Here is a 23,262-nt window from a genome sequence, read left to right as displayed (position 1 = left end):
GGAGCTCTGGGGGTGCCCCCTCTCCTCAACTTGGAACTTGTTGAAATGAGAGGTGAATGGGGGTATTTATAGGCAAAAATCGCGTGGCGGCGCCGCGGGGCGAAAAAAGAGTGAAATTTATTTTTTGGGGTCTTTGCAGCACCGTCGCAGGGTGATTTTCCCTGCAGGGTACGTTGCAACCGTGTGGGGCCGCTGTTTCGCATGGGGCTGCCTTGCAGGGTTGCAGTTACGCGTGGGGCTGTCGTGCAGGGCCACGGTTTTTTACGCGGGGCCACCATGCGGGGCCACGGTTTTTTGCATGAGGCCGCCGTGATTTTTGCGTGGGGTTGCACCAAGGATACTAGGGGGCTGTGGGTGTCTTCGAGGTGGAACATGGGTTGTCTGGGTTACTCTGGAAAAAATGGGCGTCGAGGGTTTTGCCAATTTTTCGCGTCCGGTTGTCATCATCGCTTGGGGGGTGACAAAATTCAGCGTCTACAATGTCTCGGCGCAAAAGCCACACTGTGTCGGCCCTGCACCGACATTGGGTCCAATGAGAGTACACGTGAAGGCGTTTCATCAGGGGTGGGACTTTTCATTTCACAGGGCTGCGGTGGTCCTTTCGCCCTTCACGTGTTTAGTCGTAGGTCTTGACCATAGTTAGCAATAACGGGAACAGTAATAAAACAGAGTTTTGCGGTATGGATTTTAAACGGTAAAAAATTGCGAATGGACTGTCAAATCAAACAGTCAAAAAAACAGAGAACGGTAAAAAACAAAAAATGGACGGTACGGGTGTTAAACGTTTATATTTCAAAAAAACGCTACTATTCTTATTTGAAATACATGCTTTTATTTCCGGTATCCATGCACTGACTTTAAGTTGAAGGTGATATCATGAAAAATGTAGCCCTTCGAGTCATATTTACGTCCGTGAAAGATTCAAGCCGATTAGAGTTCGGGAAAGAGAGATATGGTTAGTTAAGTCCAAGGTCTTAAAAAACGTCAAAAAAGGGAACGTGTTTTAAACATGTTTTAAACGCGTTTAAAAGGGGAATGTTTGCCGTTTGCCCTTTTTTATTGTATGTTTGGGAAGCATACGGCAAAACGTGTTTAAAACGATAAAAATGGGAACCGTTTTAAATATGTTTTTGCTAACAGTGGTCTTGACAGCCTTCATTTATCTTTTTTAAAGTTTTCTTTACTATAAAAATGGGGAAGTGTTCTCTACTAGGAGTGTGGCCCATGCGTGCATGAAGATGGCCAATGGGAGCACGCATAAAAGCATCAAATGGGCGGTTATTAACGCCTTTCATAGGGTGAGCGGTCATTCTCTCCCCCTTTCTTGCGCCTGCCGGGCGGAGTTCTTTTTCCAGTAAATTATATTTTTGCCCTTTTAAACAAGGGAAAATTCCTAAAAGATAAACAGTGGTAACAGGTTTTCACTCTGAAAACCCTCCTTCAATCGAAACAAGAGATCGAAAGATCGCAACCCTTCTCCCATTAAACTAGTTTGCCACATTGCTCCGTCTCTTCAATATTGAGTCTTCAAGTATCTTGAAGGCTCGAATCAAATCGAGGACGGAGATCTGGGCAAGGTTCAAAACCCTTTTCATCATTCTTGATTCATGCGACAGGTACGTCTCTCTCTTATTTCTTTCTCAGTTTAAGAAATACCATCTGCGTCTGTGAATATTCTCTGTTTTCTTGAATACTTTTACTAATAGGTACTCTCTGTACAAGGTTTATTACATTAATCTCCATTTTTAGAAATACAGTACTCTCTGTATATGGTTTTTTCTGTTTGAGAAATACTCTCTCTCTCTCTCTCTCCGTTTGTGTGTGTGTGTGTGTGATGTTTCGGAAATCAGAAACCATAGTTACGAGGAGGAAGACCACTCATGGAATTTCCACGACCACCACTCCACTAGTACTCGATCCCATTAAAAAAATAACCCACTAGTTCTCGATTCTGTGATGAGACGTCCCAGAAACCATACCATCATGATACTGGTACTGCAAGACAGAACACATACGCTTAAAACCTTGGGAAGATCGTTGTTGTAATGAGAAGTACCTCCTATTCACAGATGAGTTTGATTGGAAAGTATTCCACCCATCTTTTCATTGATGACAATAGCTCCTCGTTTGATTGAGGGAGTATTCAATATTGATCACATTGGAACCTGATTTCATGAAGGGACACAGCTTCCCATGATCATGGGTTTAAGGATTGGTATCATAGGACAGATTGGTCCCGGGTAATGCCACTCAAATCATAATGGCTGGGATAATACGAGAAAGGATCAACTAATCCAGAAATAAAAAGCCTTTTAAACACACAGATTGTCCTATCCCCTTCATACATTCGTGGTTCACGTATCGATACTATACGGATTGGTATGGCCGATACTTATCGAGATTGGCCATGTCGATGTAATACAAAACCTAGACATAAAAACTTATGTAGAGAACCAATACGCTGGATACAAAGGCTACCAAAACCCTAAAAGCCTAGTTTTGAAAGAAAACATCTTCGTAGTCTGATTTTTTTGGCCAGAACCTTAGTGGATCCCATCTACACTCAGAACGACATAGGAAGTTGGATTAACAACAACAACAACATCAAGTCAGCCTTATCCCAGCTAAGTGGGGATGGCTACATGGATCCTTACAAAACAAAGTAGGGGCAACAGAGGAATGAAGAATATAAAAGAAGCAAAGGGATGAGAAAAGTGATAGATGGAAAAATGAAAAATGAGAGTAAGAGGAAAGAGGCAAGCCCAGAAAAACATGAAAATCTCACCTGGTGTCAACAACGTGGATCCTTATCCTCCAATAGGCTCTATTTGAGGTCATACTTGGCACAAGACCCGGACTCTGCATGTCATTATTTACAACCTCACCTATAATTGTTTTAGGCCTGCCCCTAGTTCTTTTAGCTCCATCAATCGGAATTAGGTCACTCCTCCTTACTGGGGCATCCCCATGCCTCCGTTGCACATGACCAAACCACCTCAGACGACATTCTCGGAGCTTGTCGCTGATCGGGGCAACTTCCACATCGGCTCTAATTTTTTTGTTCCTCACTTTATCCTTCTTAGTTTTGCCGCACATCCATCTTAACATCCTCATCTCTGCGACACATATCTTCGCTATATGACACTTCTTAACTGCCCAACATTCTGCCCCATACATCATAGCAGGTCACACTACAGTCCTGTAAAACTTTCCTTTAAGCTTTAAAAGAATGTGTCAGTCACACAGTACTCCGGTCGCCCCTCTCCACTTCATCCATCCCACTTTAATTCTTTGTGAAACATCGTCATCTATATTACCTTCTTTGTGTATGATAGATCCCAGATATATGAAATAGTCACTTGGTGGTAGCTCTCTCTCCTCAAGTTTCACTATATCATCATCCATCATAGTGTGGCTAAAGTTACACATCATATACTCCATCAAGATGGAGATCGAACAAGCAAAAATTTGCATTAAAACTCATCAAGGTGGAGATCAAACACCAAAGTCGGGTGTTGAAGTATATTAGAAAAAGAATGATTTTTTTTTGCTTGAATCTTGGTTTTCTTGATTGTTTTTTACCAAGTTATCACATTTAAACTGGAAAACTGATCTAGATTTAGATCATCTTGGATGATTTGTATTCTATAATATAAATGTTTACTACTTTATGATAAATGTTATACAAATTTGATTTGAAGGGGGTTGCTGCGAGGCTGTGTGGCCCCTGCACCAGTACGGGGGCATCTAAGAGGGGTGGGATTTTCATTTCATGGGGGATGGGGCGGTTATCCCCCTTCCTGTGTCTGGGTGCAGGAGCCACGCAGCTTTGCAGCCTTCTTTTTCCCTTTTAATTTTTATGTTACTTAATATTTAGTACTATGTTTATACTTAACAAGTTGCTTGTTTGTTTTGGACCTTTAAGGATTACTTCAAGCCAATATTCGAATACACAAATAGATGTTTCTTTTTCAAAAAATTTGCTTGCTTATTTATTTCTTCTACCACTTATTCTTTGGTTTGATATTGCACTTGCCAATGAAGATTTGAATCACATAGATGCCGTGAAGATAGAGATAACCTGACATTGGTTGGATACTTGGATATCATTGATATCATTATTTATTGCACATTTTATGGTTCACAATGCTTAAACCACTTGTTTTGCACGTATCAAAAGCATATCCATGCGATCAAATCACATCTATTTAGTGTCTCTCCGTTGTCTTTGAGACGTCTCTTAAAATCAGTTTTCAATACGCTGCTCGATTCCAATCTCGACACCTTTCATTTATTAGATTGGGTTGTTCTCGTTCTTTAAAAAGTATGGATGATTTAAACGGATGTGATATTTAGCATTAAAGCCTTTGCTATAAGAATTTGAAATTATCTTGCCCATCTCATCTCAGAGGGTCTCCAAGTCTATAATGATTGTTCCCAATTGATATCGACACTGAAGCTAGTATTCCAAATCAAAGAGTATTCCCATCAGAAGCCGAAAAAGATAGTTGGTCAACATTGGTTTGCATAGAAAAGAGTAAGGAGAAGGTGGGCCATGGATTTCTCATAAAAGAAAATGTGGGAGAAACCGTTCTTTGTCTTGTCATCTCCTTCACCTTTGTTGCAGCTGAAATCCGCCTGAGATGATCCTTCAAATGGAAAGTCAAGAAGCAAGATGGAAGAGCTAACTGGAGTAAGCTCCAGGGGGACTCTCCATTGCTTAAGTCAGATCTCATAGAAACAGGAGTGGAGCGAGAATAGAAAGAGCAGTAGGCTTAAGACAGTATGATTTCACCTGTGTGCTTCGATCATTGTTGTTCTATTTATATCACGAGTATCAAAGTGAATTTTATTTCTTGATTTGTGAAATCTTCAAGAGGAATATATATATATAGGGAAGCAGTTTTCTGTCTGGGAGTGTGGCCTACGCCAGCAATCCCATGTGTCTATCTCTCTCCTCCTTAAAACAAGGGGGCAGAGGTGTCTTTTCAAATGGAGAGGAGCGAGATAGACTCATGGGAGTGTTGGCATAGGCCACACTCCCGGACAGAGAACTTTCTCCCATATATATATATATATATATAGATATAGATATATAGGGTGAGTAGTAACTTGGGTGGGCACCTGGGTCAAGGAGACAGTGATTGGGGTGGTTGCATAGAGGTCGTTTAGTGGGCGGGTACGTAGAGGAGGGCTAGAGGCAAGGGTAGAGGGCATAGACTGCGGTGAGGTCGTAATAGGAGAAGTAACGGGCAAGGGTGATGGAGAATTTATGGGGGACGTTGGTGAGGGGTTGGGTGCAGGCGAGTGCAGTGGAGAAAGAGGAGAAACATGGTAAGGGCAAACCAGGGGGAGGTGGTGGTGACGAGGGAGGCGGACAAAGAGGAGCAGAAGCCCTTGGTGTGGGCAGCGGAGACATAGGAGAGGGTAGGGGCCCCCAAATGAAGGTAGAGAGAGGAAAGGAATCCTCTTCAAACCGAATATGATGAGCAACTATAAACTTGTTGGTGGATAGATCAAGGCAGCGATAGCCAGTGTGAGAGGGGCTGTAGCCTAGAAAAACACACCGCGATGAGCGAAATCCATCTTATGCTTATTATACGGACGCAAATAAGGAAAACATAAACAATTGAATGCCTTGAGAAAGGAATAGTCCGGCGGTTTGTGGAAGACAAGTTGAAAAGGTCAAACGCCTAGAGATACACAAGATGGCAATTTATTAATTAAGTACACAACTGTCTCAAAGGCAAATTGCCAATAAATGAGAGGGACAGACCCATAAGCAAGGAGGGAAAGACCAGTGTCAACGATGTGCCGATGGCGACGTACGGCGGCTCTTGTTCATGGATATGAGGAGCAGAAAGTTGATTAGAAATTCCAATTTTTGTGAAATATTGGGGAAGAGAGCGGAATTTGCCACCCCAATTAGTCTGAATGGATTTAATTTTACGACCAAAAAATCGTTCAACATGAGCTTGAAAATTGGAAAAAATAGTAAAAACATCTGATTTACGCACCATAGGATAAAACCAAATATATTTTGTTTTTTCATCCACGAAGATTACATAATAACGATGACCAGACAAAGACGGGGTGGGGGGAGGGTCTCCATACATCATTGTGAATAAGATCTAAAGGAAAAAGACTTCTACTATGCGTCTCAGGGAAAGAGAGACGCTAAGCTTTACCTAATTGACATGCAGGACAAATATTACTAAGACGGGATGACAAACATGGAAGGGAATTTAACTTTAGCATATGATGAAGAAGACGCTCATGCGGGTGGCCTAGGTGACGATGCAAAACATTGAGAGACGTGCGCAAACAGCTGCATAAGCGAATGGAGGAGAGGAAGGAGCAAGTTCATAGAGGCCCCCTTCACTCGGACCGGACAAGAGTGTTGATCTGGTTGCTTGATCCTTCACAACAAAATGAGGGGTGAAATTCAAAGAAAACATTATTATCACGTGTAAATTTTTGAACAGAAAGGAGACGTTTAGAGATAGAGGGGACATGAAGTACATTATTTAAGTGAAAAGAACGGGAAGAAAGAGAAGGAAGAACAGAGGAACCTATATGAGAAATTGGTAAGCCCTTACCATTGCCAACGTGCAGTTAATCCTGACCAATGTACTCATCATACTGGGAAAGAGATTGACTATCAGGGGTGACATGGTGTAAAGTACCGGTTTTTGGGTACCAAGGGAGAGCGGTGGATGGATGAGGCATGGGTAGTAAGGGAGGGTTGGGGTGGCCATAGGTTGGGGTAGTAATAGGTAGGAAGGGTAGGTATAATGAACAGTGGGGGAGGGTGCAGTAGCGGGAAATAATGGGTATGAGGTGTTAGGGTAACTACTTTGAGAACGAAAAAGCATCAATCAATGGAATGATTTGTGCGGCGATAGATAGCACACCAAAAGCGTCCATAGTCTTGTCTAGGAAAACCACCACGGCCCCGACCACCATCACCACCCCGACCACCACAGTTGGAAGGGAGAGACCGGCGGTAGTAGAGGAAGAGGAGCGTTGAGCAGTTTTCGTAGTAGGTGAAGCAGAAGATGTTGGAGAATCCGTGAGGGCAAACTTGTGCAAAGTAGTGCCATGAAGAAATTCATGACTCAGTAACATGGCATGGAGATCATCGTAGGAGATAGGATCAGTCCGTGTCAGAAGAGAGGACACTATGTCACGAAATTTAGGTTTCAAGCCCCTATAGATGTGAAGATTGACTTAGCACGTTGAAAAAATTGAGAAACAGGTTTGTCCGGCTTCTGTTGGAGATCCCGGAGAACCATTGTGAGTGACATAAGACGGCTCACAGAAGGAGAGGAAAAAGCCGTGGAAAGGGAGAGCTAGATATCGCGACTTGTACATTTCCCAAGCACCAAGGGAAACACTTCTTCAGAGAGAGATACTATAAGGAGACTTCGAATCATTGAGTCTTGGCAACGCCAAGTAGCAGCGGAAGGCTCAATGGGACATGGTGTAGTTCCGTCAAGGTGACCAAACAGATTCTGGCCATCAAGAAAGGGCTCAATCTGCGTCTGCTAGAGGAGAAAATTTTTTGATGTAAGTTTAATGGAGATGTAATGATGATTCTGATTAAAAGAAGGTGAGGGAGAAGAGATGGGAGGAATACCAGGATCAGTGAGAGTAGCAGCAGTGGAGATGGTGGTAAGATGAACATTATCATCACCCATGCTCAACCAAGAGGAGGAGAGAAGCCGTGAAGAAGTAAAGAAAAAAAAGAGAGACTCGGTGGAGTGTAAACCGGCTGTAGATACCATATCAAAGTGAATTGTATTTTTTGATTTATGTAATCTCCAAGAGGAGTATATATATATATATATATATCCATGTGGTCCTGAGCTCATGCAAGACATGTACTTCTTAAGCGGGAACTGTTGAACTGATTTGTAACCAACATTGTGGAGAATCCCAAGTTGGCTGGCCACATGGGAAATTCTGGTTAGGAGTTCAATATGTGGAATCTTGGCCTTAACGGTCTTTTCATGGCCTCAAACCGATCATGTGTGGAGTTGCTTACGTGGCTTCAGTCTTGAGCTCCTAACGCGTGTTGTCCATCTATTGGAGAGTTGATCTTATATGTATTAACCTCCATCGTCTCTCTCTCTCTCTCTCTCCCTCCATCAAGAAAGTTTGAATACCACCGGGATGCAGCTTTGAAAAAGAAAAACGACCGGGTGTTGCTGATCTAGGGATTTAAGTCCAAGTCAAATACCATAAATACCCTTAGTGATCTGTAAGATGTCACCGAAAAATACCTGCATGGCACCCAACCCAAACTCCGGAGCCAAAGCTAAGGAGGGGACTCCATAATTGTTAGATTGTGGGCTTCACATAAGGTGATGATATGTTTTACCATCACTGACCTGGTGGCATAAGATGGATGTTATAAGATAGTGGAGCTCAGAGTTATGATTTTTTTAGTCATGATGATAAACTTGGATTCTAGACCCAGGGAGTGGAAGAGTAGGATCATGGATGTTGTAGGAGAGATAGTGAAATCCTCTACATTGACGAATGATGAGCTTATGGCTTGGGCTGTGGTAGTTGTGAAGATGTTGGGTTTATTTTTCATTTGGTGAGATGAATAGGCAAGAGGATCTCAAGGGTAACATGGTTCTTTGTAAGATTAATTGGCCGTTGTAAAATATTGATGCTGGAAAGTTTGTTGGAGAGGGAAATCAAGACCTAATTTGAAGTGGAGATTCACAGGGGTATTAGGAGGGGAAAAATTTCCTCAGAATTATAGCCAAGATCTTATGGTATCTGCTATTTCTTGGCTAGTAGGCTAGTGCCAGGAATGGCGATGTATGGCATTCTGTTGGAGTTACGGCTGGTAACGTCTTGTAGTTTTCTGATGTTGGACAGATCACACATCTGTTGGCGGATGAGAAAGGCTAAACCAAAGCTAGGAAGAAGCTAAATGAAGCAGCAGCAGCAGCACAAAACAATGACCAGAACCTCATCAATTTCTCTCTCTAAGTCCACACACTCTCTCTCTTTCTCTCTCTTTGGCTCCATCACTAGATTCTCTCCTTTGGGTGCTTAGAAGTCTAGATTGACCTGGCTCTTAAAAATTCAGATTATGAATAGAAATCTAAACCGATCGTTTTTGGAGTTTAATTGATTTGTTTACTGTTAGGACGACTTTACCCCTAGTTCATTGTGTTTAAATGGGATCATTTGAGTCTTTTATTGTTTCTGTATGTTATTTGATGTAATGAATAATTTTGTCCCTGTTTTAGGTGTTTGGATTATGGTGTTTTCATTTTGGCTTGTAAATGAGGATTTTAGCTGGCAATGGACATTGCTACTCATGTTTTTCTACTAGAAAACAGATTTCTTGGTGTTGCTTTTCCCTTTTACTAGGTTCAGGGCTTAACAGCCTTGATCTATTCTTTGCTTTTTCTGCTGTGTAAGTTTCTTTGGGTTTGGGTGGATTTATTCATCGCTCTGGTGTCAGTGTATCTTTATTCTGTGTTGCTCCTCTCTACTCTAGGCTGAATGTGTGGCTGTCTGCTTTATTCATTTCTGTTCTTCTCTGACTCTCTCTTGGTTTTTCTTTGAAGCACTGCCTAACTTTGATAATTTAAGTGCATGTTTGGGTAAGCATATGAGGTTTCAGTTTCTGGAAGCTGGTTTCTCATGAGCAAAAAGGTGGATCCAATAAATTGTCAATTCTTATATTTTAAACACCTCCTATCCCATAAGCCCATGAGCCTGCCACCCCAGCTTCTTGGCTTCTGGTGCTGGAGGCCACCAAGATTCCTAACAAATGCTTTTGGTTGGATCTGCTTGTTTGCAGGTGCCCATGAGAAGCCAGCTTCGGGAATCCCAGACGCATAAACCCCATAAGCTTACCCCAATATGACCAGTCTTCTATGCTGTTGAGGTTTTAATATATGTGTTTTTTTTTTGGGTTGCCGATAAAAAGAGTAGAAGAACATAGGGAGGTGCCCGATAAATATTCAAGTTGGCACTTCAAGATCCGATTAATATATAAGGTATGATGCTTTTGAGATTTTACCATGTTGGTGTTAGGCTCACGAGGGTTAATCTGGTGTATATACCCTTTTGTGATTAGGGTTTAAAAGTAAACTTTATGGTGTGGATGGTGTCATGGTGATGCAAATAAAAGAACAAGTGAATGCTTTTTCATTGGAAACAAAAGGACAACGAACAATATGGCACAGATCTTTTGATTAAATAGGGGGTTATGTGATCAACATGGTGTTCTGAGACTTCATTTCTTTCATGAGACCCTGCCTGGATGAGTGCTGTTTGTGCTTTTTGCATTTTCTTTTTTCAGCTGATTGTATTGGATGGCATTTGTTCAGTAGCCTTGGTGAATTATTCTAAAATTCTTTCTTTTTCTTTTTCAGTAAAGAACTGTTATTCATATGAAAAACAAGACAAGGGATAAACAAACTAGAGCACTTTTATCAAGAAATTTTTACCAACTTTATTTTATTTTATTTTTTAGCACCAGTTGTCATTAGTAAGTTGGTCGAAGCTACAGTCATTGTTCTTTATTGACTATCTTCTCTTTTCCTTCAAAGAGTTAGTTACTTGCTTTTGGTAACTAAAGAGTTTCAGTTTGATCAGGGTCCAATCAACATATTTTTTTCAATTATCCTTTAGAAATATGGGTCTGCTTAAGGTAGCAATTGAAGGATAATCCCTTAATATTTCTTTTGTGTGTGCTAGCTGCAACGATGTATGTGTTATTGTACATGCATATGTTTAGTTTGTAATTTGTAAGTATGGACTATGGTCTTTCAGTTGCACAAGAAGGGAAGTGGTGGAGGGCCGGTTAGGAGAAGAGGGGAACTTGGTAGAAATCAGAGTTGCCGGGGGGGGGGGGGGAAGAGTGCACACACACAGTCCTCAGGCTACTCAAACCATAAACGCAATTCATTCTTCAAATCTGTCTCCAACGATGGGGAATTACATTATATATAAAGAGAAATAAAGGGCTCCTAAAAATAAAGACCAACTCTCTAACTAAGAAACTAATTCAAATAAGGAAACTAAGAAGAATTGGGAACCAAATATCCTACGTAGCTAACTTCTAAAATAAACAGAATAAAATAAACTAAAAGACATTATTTCTCCAAATAACATAAATTCCTAAAATCCTAGGAGATCCAAAAACTCAAAATAGACTTGGTTCATCTTCGTCTGGATACCCAACTGGGTTTGGGTCGATCCCAGGTAGTGCATCTGCATCAATTCCCCCGGTGTTAAGAAATTGTAAAACGAGAGAATCAACACCATTTGATCGACATCGACGAATATCAACTTTGATGGGGTGATGATCCAACGCATCTCAGGCTCAACCGTCACGATCTTCTGATGGTCGTTAGCAAACGTTATCTCTTCGATGTGTTTCTGATCGTGGGGTTTCACAACTGCAATTAAACCATCGATCAATTCTTCAATTGCAACCTTGATCGGAATGTGTACTTCAGTGTGATCATTACGTTCGTTGGCCACCTCTGATCCGCCTTCTGAAGATTGTATCATGCTTGACATCTTATGATAGAAGTTATTGTTAATATTGGCGAGCTCCCAAAAACCCGTCGTCAAATTAGAAAGTTCTATTTGCAATTTATGGAACCCATTGCTAATCAAAAGGAGCAATTCAGATCGATCAACCTCCATGATGTAGTGGATTTATGGTATCAATAGCAGAATTGTAATTTATTGAAAGTCTAAATCACAATAAAAGGGAACAAAAGAGAGTCACATACAGTGGAAGGATAAATTTGGAAGTGAATTTAAAGGATGGGATATGAGGGAATAAAGATGAAAGGAAGGGGTAATATGGGAAAGTGGATTAAAAAGGTTACTAAAATAAAAGGTACTAAAGGGTAAAATGGGGAAAACAAAAATAAAAAAGAACTTACTTAGAATTGTGAAGGGTTGCCGGTGAGGACTGAAGAGTGGAAATGGCAAATCATAGAGACTTATCTTGACTTGACGGGGGAGTTTGAGTCGTCTTTGACCTCTGGAAAGCGAGTTTCATGCTGGAACAACGAACAAGAAGGAACGACGATGGAAAGCCAGGTTCGACGTCTGATCGAGTTCTGCTGAGATATCGCACACCTGGAGTGTATTGGTTCGATTACGAGTAGCTGCAACCAGGCATGTAATTGTTTTTATTTTTTTTCTTTATCTGCTTCGATTCTCTGCTTCTCTTCTCAATTTTTTTTTCTGGTTCCTGGCAGAACACGAGGGCGAGGGTGAGGGTTGACGAAGTTGCAGAAAAAAAGGAATGAGGCGGTGGGGAAAGGTTAGCACTGGGAATTGAAGGGAGGATTGGGGCTGGATTTTCGTTCGATTCTTCTGTTTCGAACGTTGTCAAAATTTTTTTTTTTCTTTTTTTGTGGAATTGAACTGCTGTTGGGGTCAGAGGGTGGAGGAGTGTAACGGAGGGGTGGTTTTTTTTTTTGTTCTGCTGGGGATGGCAATGAAAGAGGACTGTATGTTTTTTTTTTGGTTTGCTGATACAGTGGGGAAGATGATGGAAAGGTTAAGGAGATGGGATGAAAGGGGTTTGCTCTTGTTACTGTAGGATAAGAAAGTGGTTTGGTAAGGGGGAAGAAGGAGAATGAGATGGACAGGGAAGGAGATGGATCCTTTGGCTCTGATACCAAGTTGGTGGAGGGCCGGTTAGGAGAAGAGGGGAACTTGGTAGAAATCAGAGTTGCAGGGGGGGGGGAGAATGCACACGCACACTGCCCTCAGGCTACTCAAACCATAAACTCAATTCATTCTTCAAATCTGTCTCCAATGATGGGGAATTACATTATATATAAAGAGAAATAAAAGACTCCTAAAATAAAGACTAACGGTCTAACTAGGAAACTAATTCAAATAAGGAAACTAAGAAGAATTGGGAACCAAATATCCTACGTAGCTAACTTCTAAAATAAACAGAATAAAATAAACTAAAAGACATTATTTCACCAAATAACATAGATTCCTAGGAGATCCAAAAACTCAAACTGGAACCGGTTCATCTACGTCTGGATACCCTACTGGGTTGGGTCGATCCAAGGTAGTGCATCTGCATCAGGAAGTGGCTTCGATAGGTTTGGGCTACTTATGGTTGTCCCAATTGAGCATTCTGATTTGATTAGCTTTCCTTTGAATGGGGTGGTCTCCATATATGTCATTCGCTGGTTGAGGAAGTGCTTGTCATGTGGCCAACAGGCCATATTATTTTCTCTTGAGGATAACATCCCCAAAGTGATGGGGTTTGGCAGTAGTGGGCAGGGCCGAGAATACAATGCCTGATGAGCCTCAGGAGGAGAGGAGGGGGGATGTCGAGTAGGAGCTGGAGAAGGACTTCAGGGAAAGCTCTTAGTTGAAGAATTGGTGGCAGGATCTCTGAAGTGAGCTAGAAATAGGGTTTGCCTACCCAGGGGTGGAGTATTGGGACAATTTCTTCACGAGGATGGAGATAATAGAGTTGTTGGGAAAGAACAAACAAATGTATTGTCAAGGACAGGAAATTTCCCTCGGGCAAGGAATTCTTCTTAGGTTGGGTCTTTGTTGCTTTTCCTTAGAACAAACAAATGTATTGTCAAGGACAGGAAATTTCCCTCGGGCCAGGGATTCTTCTTAGGTTGGGTCTCTTTCTTGCTTTTCCTTCTCCTTTTCTTGTCTTCCTTTGGGTCTATATATTTTGGGTGTTGGGGTTTGTTGCTATCAGGATCTAGGCCCTTGTTGGAGGGAGGGGCTTTTGTGTTGTGGTTTGGTGCAGTCTGCTTTCCTTTCTATTTTTTCTCCTGTTTTTTTTTTTCTCTGGCCTCCAGGCTTGCTCATTTGTTGGCAACCCCTCCCCCCCAAGCCCACTTCCTCTCTAATAAAATCTCTTCAGTGCATTTTTTTTGCTTTATCTTCTCTTTTTTCGTTCCATCTTTGATTTTAACCCCCCCTTTTTGTATTTATAATTCTGCTTCAGGAGGCTTTCTATTGTCAATTCATCTGCTGATTCACAGGATTGCACTTACGGCCAACCAGTCATTTCTTTGAAAATATGCATGAGGAAGTGAATAGATGATTTAGTGGCTTCATCTGGGAATGCAACAACCAACATACTCATAATACTAATTCAGGTGAAAATGTTGATACCAAGCTCTCTTCCTAATTCAACTGAAGCAGCTTTTTCTTTTGTATCTGACCATATGAAACCAGACTTATTATGTGATTGGCTGCCCGATGCTGAAACTTGGCAGAAGTGTCCACAATGTGATGGACATCATCGGGATGCATGCAGAAAATCTGTTTCAACAAAGGAGAATAAAGACAGTGCCGATGATCCCTATTCTTTAATTGAACCAAGAACCTGTTCCGAGTTATTAACCATCAGCACTATGTGTGCAAGTTCTGCACCAAATTTGGTGTACAAGCGAAGGAATCTACAGAATAAATCTGTTGCAATTTTTACCACTCAGTCAGGATCAAACACTAAACCTACAGGTGTTTGTCTTTCCTCTGTAAGTTCTGAGGGGCCTTCACCAACAGCAGAGAAGGAGCATCTTGGTTCTCAGATCAAGCCTGAAATAGGTGCTGTCAAAGCTTCTGTTATACCTACAGATTTATGCAATGGGGAACTTGTTGGTGGAGATGCATCCACATGCCAGAAGCTTTACCCAGAGAAGTTGGGTGATGTTCCTTGTAAAAAGATTGACTACAAATGTGGTTTCAATGTTAATTCCAAGGCTGATTTTGTTGTTCGATGTTCGGTTGGAGAAGAGCATGGGTTTGATGAAGCACCCTGCAATAGTGTATGCAAATGTCCCTTGGAGTACTATAGTGTAAATGATAGCTGCTCATCATCAAAATCAAATACGGATCTTGGATCAGCTTCCCCTAAGATTGAAGTGGACGATTTTGGGGAATGCTCCTCTTCTGATATTCTGGGCAGGGAAGTCCTGGCAGAAGATCACTTGGAAAAGGAACTATGTATCTCTATTCTCAGAAACTATGGGCTGCTTGAAGGAGCTTTGCCTGTTGGTCCTTGTGCTGCTGTTGAAGTCTTGGGTGTCAGTAATGATGGAAACTCTTCTCAGCCATGTAAAGTATGTGGTCTTTCAGAAAACCCACAAAATATGCTAATTTGTGATCATTGTGAAGAGGCCTTTCATGTATCTTGCTTGAACCCCAAGGTTAAAAAACTACCAGTTGATGATTGGTTTTGTCAACCATGTTTAAAAAGAATGCGTAAGCTTGAGAGTGCAGCTAGGAAATCATCTGAATCTCGGAGTAGGGCTTCCAAAGGTGAATCAGGACCTATATCCTTAATGTTGAGAGACATTGGGCAATATAGGTCTGGTGTTCGGGTCGGTAAAGGTTATCAAGCAGATGTTCCTGATTGGACTGCTTCAGTATCCAAGTATGTTTTTTTTTTTTTTTTTTTTTTTTTAATAAGGAATGATTTTATTCCAAGTATGTTGTTTCAAGGGTGTTAATATGCTTCTTCACTTTAAGATAGTGTTATGTCAATGAATGTGGAATTGTGGATTGCATGTGTTTGATTTAAAGGTAAATGTAGCACATAAACTCTCGTTAATGCGAAGAAGATGTTAATGTGTATCTGTTGAAAGTGTGAAACAGATTTAACTTGATCTATCATGGATTGTTGATATGCATGTTAGACTGCCAATTGAAATAATGTTGGTACCATTGCAAGTTTTGAAGTATGCTGATTTTTCTTTGTTCAACTTTGTTACTTTAGTTCTTGAATTTTCCATGAAACCTATTCTACTTATAACATGTCATTGCTTACTTTCTTGCTTAGTGAAAAAGAATTGGGAGGAAAGATTAAAAATGCTACACATCCCGGCAGAAAAGGGAAAAGGGACCACTTTGATCAACTAGGAAGGGATCAATGAATGGCAACTTAAAATGTGCTAACAACATGCTAGAAACAACTATAATTTTATATGACATCGCTGGTTTATATGGTTATGTTTTGTTATTTAATTTACTATTATTCCATGCATAGAGGCAAGCAAGGTGCCTGGATGCCTATATGACGCTTTGACAGCTAGAATTCCTTGAGTCTGGCATTAATTAGGTGTACAAGAGTCGGTATCAGTTTCTAGGGGTGCAAGACTGACAGCTCACAACTAGAAGATTTCTTAAACTATGAGTGTGAGTGATCTAATTTCTTACTTTTATTAGATCATGGTACTTAAGTACAAGAAAATCAGTTATCTTTCTACAGTAGGCGTCACTGAAGTTCAAAAGAAAGTAGAGAAGATGTAAATACTATTGAACCAGACACAAGCTTCTTATTGCTTGATGCTCTGCTCTTGTATATTTTTTCTTCTGTTTTATTGCTCTTGGGGGCTGCCAGTTGTTTTTTGATAAGTAGCAGTTCGTTGATGTTTATAGAGAAAAAAGCAGAATATAGTAATACAACAATAACAGTAAGGCCTCAAGGAGAGGCATGAGTACAATGACTGAATTAGATACGATACTTTAAGATCTATCGTACAGCTGGAGTGCTGGACTGACATATTATAGAGGTACTCATCCGAAAACATGATCTTGGGTGAACCACCCCTTGTGCTGCCAAATCATCCGCCACTCTCTTAGTACTTCTCAGCGTCCATCAGAACAGCATAGGCCTAATATAATAGGTATAGTCCCATGTTTCTTTTACTGAATTCCCCACCCATCTAAATAACGTTGGCTGTAATCAGTCTGATATGAGCTTAAATCTCTTCGTTGCTGCATCATGCTGCTGTTGTTGGAGCTAATATTTCACTTTCATGGGTCATGCCAATATTTTGGTAATGTAAGGATGAATATGCCCAACAAGGTGGATGCATAGTTGTCACGGCGGCATGGCGGTCCAAGGCGTTGGAGGCCTGTCTAAGCGCTTAGGCGGTAAAGCGGCCTCCTAAGCGGAACTTAAGCGGTAAAGGCGGTCTAGTGTTAGTTTTCCCTCTCCCCCCCCCCCCCCCCCAAAAAAAAAAAAAAAAAAAAAAACACTCAATACATGATGGCATGATGCATCATAGTATCATACCTCATATCATTAAAAATAAGATTTAAGCCATCTCAAGTCATCAAAATGAAAAATCATACATGACACATAAAAATTCAGAATAATCAAACATCATAAATTAATTAAGAAACTAAAAGACATAGCACAAAATCACAAATGACTAATCAAGTAAATCAACATTCTCTTATTTAGTAATCATTTAAGAGAATGTTAAAAGCAGGCAGCACTAACCATTAACCAAGCAAAAAAAAAAAAAAAAAAAAAAAACATAGAAGCTGCAGCAGGTAAAAAAAAACAGAGAAGAAGCAGGAAGCAGTATAGTGCGTTACAGAGAAGAAGCAAGCAGCAGTAATCAAGCAAAAAAAAAAACAGAAAAAAAGAAGCAGCAGCACTGGTCGTCAGACTTACAGAGTACACTAGTACAGAGAAGAAGAAGCAGAAGAAGCAGAAGAAGTTAACATTTATCAAGCAAAAAAAAAACAGAAGTGAAGAACAGAGTTACAGAAAAAAAAAACAGAGATGCAGGCGTTAAAATTTAAAAAAAGAAAATGGAAAACACTCAAACAGAGAAGAAGAAGACTAGGGAGTACCGGAGTAGGGACGTACCTTGCCGGAAGAGTCAAGTTGCTGTTGCTGGAACTGGAAGAATCGAGTTGCTGTTGGGGGGAACCAGTAGCAGGCGTTAAAATAAAAAAAAAAGAAAAGGAAAACAGAGTTACAGAGAAGTAGAAGAAGAAGAAGAAGACTAGGGAGTGCCGGAGTAGGGACTTACCTTGCCGGAAGACGGGAAGAGTCGAGTTGTTGTTGCCGCCTTGCCAGAATTGGAAGAGATGAAGAGTCGAGGCCTCGAGGGTTGCAGACTTGCAGTTGCGCAGAGGACTCGTCGAGGGTTTTAGTTTGTTTTAGGGATTTTACTTTTAAGAGTTTAGACTTTTAAGTTTTTACTTTTTAGTTTTAAAGTTTATTTATCCCATGTAGCAGCGTACATTAAAATCCTTATACACAAACCAATAAAAATCAAACAAAAAGAATAAGATAAAATGCATTAAAAAAATCAAAAAACAAAACATAAGTTATGAATGGTGGTCGACTTGACCATATGGCGCACCAAAGTGTCGCTTTAACTGCCTTGGCGATGCCTAGATGGTCAAAGCGACCGCCATCAATGACTCAAGATAAGTGTAGCCCCGCTCAATGCCCATTTTTCCGCTTGGACACCAAGGCGCCGCCTTGACAACTATGGGAGGATGTTGGAGAAGCTATGATTGATAGTAGATTGTGTGGGAGGTTCAATACCTTCATTCATCCATGATTTATGCCAATAATTTGGTGACGGAAGGACGAATCATGCTCAGAAAAGGGGGGGGGGATGTTGGAGATGCTATGGTTGAATGAGTAGCTTGTGTGGAAGGTTTAAAACCTGTAGAGAAGAGTATGAGCTGAATCTTACTGCAGTAATTGGGGTGCCACTTTGATGTTCCTTGGATTCTTCAGCAAGGATGGACTAATGATGATTAGTGAAGTTTTGTTTAGCCCTGTTACGATCCTGCTGTCCCACTCGAGAGTAATGAACTCTGGTGTGGACTAATATAATCCTGGGCACCCTCACCTACTGAACCGGTTTTGTGGGCTGAGATCCAGGATCGTATCAGTGGTATCAAAACGGGCTGCCATGTCTACGGGTCGGGGCATTGGCAGGGGCGAGCTATGGAAAGGGCTACCTGGTGCTCGAGGGGTCTGGAGTGAAAGTCGCCATGGAGTGGGCCGCCGGGGACGTCGATCCGGAAGCGTGGTGGAATGTTATGATGCTGCTGTCCCACTTGAGAGTAATGAACTCTGGTGGGTATCCCACATCGGAGAGTAATGAACTCTGGTGTGGACTAATATAATCCTGGGCACCCTTACCTACTGAACCGGTTTTGTGGGCTGAGATCCAGGATCGTATCAAGCCCATCATAGGAAGTACGAACTAATGAACTTTAATTTCCATTACCTTGAGAATACTGCCTGTGGGAAATAGTGAACATTACCATGGAAAGAACCCATCTTTGATGAGTATAATTATTAGTGTTAATGTGCTTTGGATACTGTTCACATGAACAGTGTCATGAGCAGTACCGTACACTGTTCACGTGAACAGTAACTAGAGATGAGAGTTGTTAGTCAGGAGCAGTTTGGGAATTTCTCTTGTGTGTTAGCTCTACCCTATTATTAATAATATTGGTGAAGAGGGGAGAACAATTTTTCATTCGATAGTTTTCCCCAAAGGATTACAGCCACTTCTCTTCTTCTTCATCTTCTTCCTCTCCATCTTCTCCATTAAATCTGGTTTTATTTACATGGTATCAGAGCTACGATCTTAGGAGTCGATTCTACATCCTAGGACCTACTCGATTACTCTCAAATTGATCAAGACAGTGTTGCGGTTTTGAAGGCTTCACGTTTGAAGATTTTCGTGACCACAGTTTGAAGGGGCTGCAGCACCCTATGCTGCGTTTTGGTGGAGTTTGCTGAGACTGGATCATGATTATATAAAGGAACCTAGTCTCGATTTTGTGGTGATTGCTTGATATCGATTCAGGGTTTTGGGAGGTGATTATTTTTCGATTTCAGTTCTTCTTTTTGGTGGTTTGAAGGTTCTTTGTAAGGTTTTCCCTGAATCGATCCTTGCTGGATATTGAGATTGCATCGATTTTTGTTTTAAAATCGATCTCTGAATTTTTCGTTGGCTGTTGGCGATCGTGTTTGCTTGTTGGTTCATCACTTTTGCTCAGTTTTTATTAGTTGTTGGTGAATTTCTGCATTGGTTTGCTTGATTGAGATGGGTGACCCAACTGAAGATTCTAAAGGTGTTATCTCTGAGGTTGTTTCGGGCTCTTCCATATCTATTACAGAGAAGAGATTGGAAGGGGCAAGTAATTTCCAGCAATAGAAGAAAATTGTGTGGGTTGTTTTGATTGGTCGTGGCCAACAGAAACATCTTACAAAGGCCAAACCAAAGGATGATGAAGCGTGGGAAATTATAGATGCACGCATTCTGGAATAGATGTTGAATAGTAGGGATTCACAGATCTTAGTGGCTCACATAGATACTGTGAAGGAGTTATGGGATTACTTACATGTTTTGAATTTTGGACAGAATAATTTATCCCGTATATATGAGCTGTTACAGGAGTTCTATCGTACTGATAGGAAGGGACGTCCGTTGACCCAATATTTTGCCGATTATAAACGAATGTTTGAAGAGTTAAATGCATTGCTGCCCATTAGTTCGGATGTGAAACAGATGCAAGATCAACGTGAACAATTTGCGGTCATGGGATTATTGGAAGGACTGGGCCAGGAATATGACTCAGTACGCTCCACTATTCTTGGAGGAGATAAAATTGCCTCACTTGTAGAAACTTTTTCTTCCGTTCTTAGTGTCTCTCGTGATAGTTCCCATGAACCAGCAGCTGCTCATGGTGAGAGCTTTGCCTTTGTTGCTTCTAGTTAAGGGAGAGGTAATGGTGGACGTAATGGGGGCCGTGGTGGTGGTATAGCTGGCCGTGGAGGTGGAAGAGGCAGTGGTAGTGGTAATGGTGATGAAAATTCTGGTTCTGTGAAGACTTGTAATCACTGTGGTCGACTAGGACGCTTTTGTTGGAAACTTCATGGGAAACCACCGCAAAAGCAGTATGCTAATTCAGCAGCTAGTACCGAGTCTCCTACTACACCTTCTGAGGATAAGTTGGTAAGGTTATCTGATGAGGATTATGCTCAGTTCACATAGTTTCAAATTTCTCGGCCTTCTACATCTTCCTCCACGGCTACTTTTGCCCAGACAGATAATGCCATTGCGTGTTTCTCCACTTCTCGTCCCTGGATCATTGATTCAGGTGCTTCTGATCATATGTCTGGTGTGTCAGGTAATTTTTCTTCCTTTCGATCTTCAGAGTCTTGTGTTACATTGGCTGATGGTTCCCTTGCCAAAGTCACTGGCACGGGTACTGTCAATCCAACTAAGTCCTTGTCCTTGTCTTCTGTTCTCCATTTACCTAACTTCCCTTGTGACCTGCTTTCTGTTAATAAAATTACTAAAGCCTACAATTGTTCAGTGACCTTTTATCCTGATTCCTGTGTATTTTAGGATCTTATGACGAAGAAGATGCTTGGTAGGGGGCGTGAGCAAGGGGGGTTGCATCATCTTGAAGATTCTCCTTCAGTTGCTTAGTCCAGTGTTTTGTCTCCACACCAAGTTCATTGTCGGCTGGGCTTTCCGTCTTTGCAGAGTTTACAGAAGTTGGATCCTCGTTTTAGTTCCTTTTCTAGTTTAGAGTGAGTCATGTCAGTTTGGAAAGCTCCACCGTGTGAGTTATCCCCCCAGAGTCAATAAACGGTCTGCGTACCCTATTTCTTTAGTGCATTCTGATGTATGGGAGCCTTGCCCTGTTGGGATTTAAATAATTTGTTACTTTTGTCAACGACTATTCTAGAGTCACCTGGAATTATTTAATGAAAAGTCGTTCGGAGTTGTTTGCCATTTTTCGTGCATTTGTTACTGAAATTCAGACTCAGTTTAATAAGAATATTTGTGTTTTACGTAGTGATAATGCCCTTGAATATTTTTCTGCTCCATTTAATTCTTTTATGGCTGACCGTGGCATGTTGCACCAGTCTTCTTGTTTTGATACACCCCAACAAAATGGTGTAGCTGAATAGAAGAATAGACATTTAATGGAAGTGGCCCGTTCAATTCTTTTTGAGATGAAAGTACCAAAAATCTTTGGGCTGATGCTGTCTTGACTGCTTGTTTCCTTATAAATCGTATGCCATCTTCTGTGTTACAGGGTGGGATTCCTCATTCTCTTTTATTTCCTACTGAACCTCTCTTTGTTTTACCACCTAGAATTTTTGGGTGTGTTTGCTTTATCCGTGACCATCGTCCAGGTCTGTCCAAATTAGATCCCCGGGCTATTAAATGTATTTTCTTGGGTTATTCACGCACTCAAGAAGGTTATCGACGTTATTCACCGGTTCTTCGAAAGTACGTTGTCTCTGTTGATAACTTTTTTGGGTCCACTGCTTATGATGATACATCTTTTGTTTCCTCGGAGTTGGATGATGATCTTCCTTACTATTTCCCATGGTCAACCGGCTGCTGCTCTGTCTCCGCCATCTCCGCCTCCGCCTCTGCCTCCTCCTGTTCGGTTTACATTTGTTCGGCGTCCTCGAGATGATACAACACCCCCGGTCTCTACTGATCCTCCTACTTCAACTTCGCCTGCGGATCCTACTCCTCAATTAAGTATTCCTTCTTCTGATCTTGATATTCCCATTGCTCTTCGAAAGGGTGTTCGTAATTGTACTCAATATCCTTTGTCTCATTTTGTTTCTTATACAGGCTTATCTGCTTGTCTCTCTACTGTTGAGTCTTATCCTACCCCTAAGTCTGTTTCAGAGGTATTATCCCACTCTGGCTGGAGGACAGCTATGGAGGAGGAATTGGCTGTCTTGGCTGAAAATCACACTTGGGACTTGGTACCGTTACCTGCTGACAAGAAGGCTGTTGGTTGTCGGTGGGTGCATGTCGTTAAAGTAAACCCAGATGGTTCTTTGGCTCGTTTGAAGGCACGCTTAGTTGCCAAAGGTTATACATAGGTTTATGGAGTTGATTATCTTGATATCTTTTCCCCTGTTGCCAAGCTTGCATCTGTTCGTCTTTTGATCTCTCTTGTCGCATCCCATCATTGGACTCTTTTTCAGTTGGACGTGAAGAATCTTTTCTTCACGGTGATCTCCATGAGGAGGTTTATATGGAGCAACCTCTTGGGTTTGTTGCTAAAGGGGAGTCTGGTTTAGTGTGCAAACTTAAGAAGTCGTTGTATGGTTTAAAACAATCTCCCAGGGCCTGGTTTGGGGGATTTTCAGATGTTGTTCTGGAATTTGGGATGACTCGGTGTGGTAGTGATCATTCGGTGTTCTACCGGCATAGCAAGGCTGGCAGGATATTTTTGGTGGTATATGTAGATGATATGGTCATCACTGGTGATGATGTTGAAGGCATTAAGTAGCTTAAGTTACATTTGCAGTGTAAATTTCAGACCAAGGATCTTGGTAAGTTGAAGTACTTCTTGGAGTTGAGGTAACTCAGTCTAGTAAAGGTATTTATCTCTCCCAGAGGAAATATGTTCTCGACCTGCTTTCCGAAACAGGTATCCTTGGGT

General features: G+C 41.4%; 1 protein-coding gene and 1 long non-coding RNA gene across 2 annotated transcripts in view; both read left to right on the top strand.

The window, feature by feature from the left end:
- The first annotated feature begins 1,396 nt into the window (after positions 1–1,396).
- On the top strand, positions 1,397–14,338 carry LOC122662380. Its single transcript, XR_006333011.1, has 2 exons — positions 1,397–1,616; positions 14,000–14,338. It is a non-coding gene; the product is annotated as an uncharacterized LOC122662380 (long non-coding RNA).
- A 73-nt stretch (positions 14,339–14,411) lies between these two features.
- Positions 14,412–23,262, top strand: part of LOC122662984 — a 76,686-nt gene continuing 67,835 nt past the window's right edge. Inside the window, exon 1 of the mRNA XM_043858690.1 lies at positions 14,412–15,433. Within this exon, the coding sequence (XP_043714625.1) occupies positions 14,412–15,433 (1,022 nt within the window). The remainder of the gene's footprint in view (positions 15,434–23,262) is intronic.

The sequence above is a fragment of the Telopea speciosissima genome, chromosome 5 (assembly GCF_018873765.1).
Source record: "Telopea speciosissima isolate NSW1024214 ecotype Mountain lineage chromosome 5, Tspe_v1, whole genome shotgun sequence".
Lineage (NCBI taxonomy): Eukaryota > Viridiplantae > Streptophyta > Magnoliopsida > Proteales > Proteaceae > Telopea > Telopea speciosissima.
This window is presented reverse-complemented; position numbering and strand designations above follow the sequence as displayed.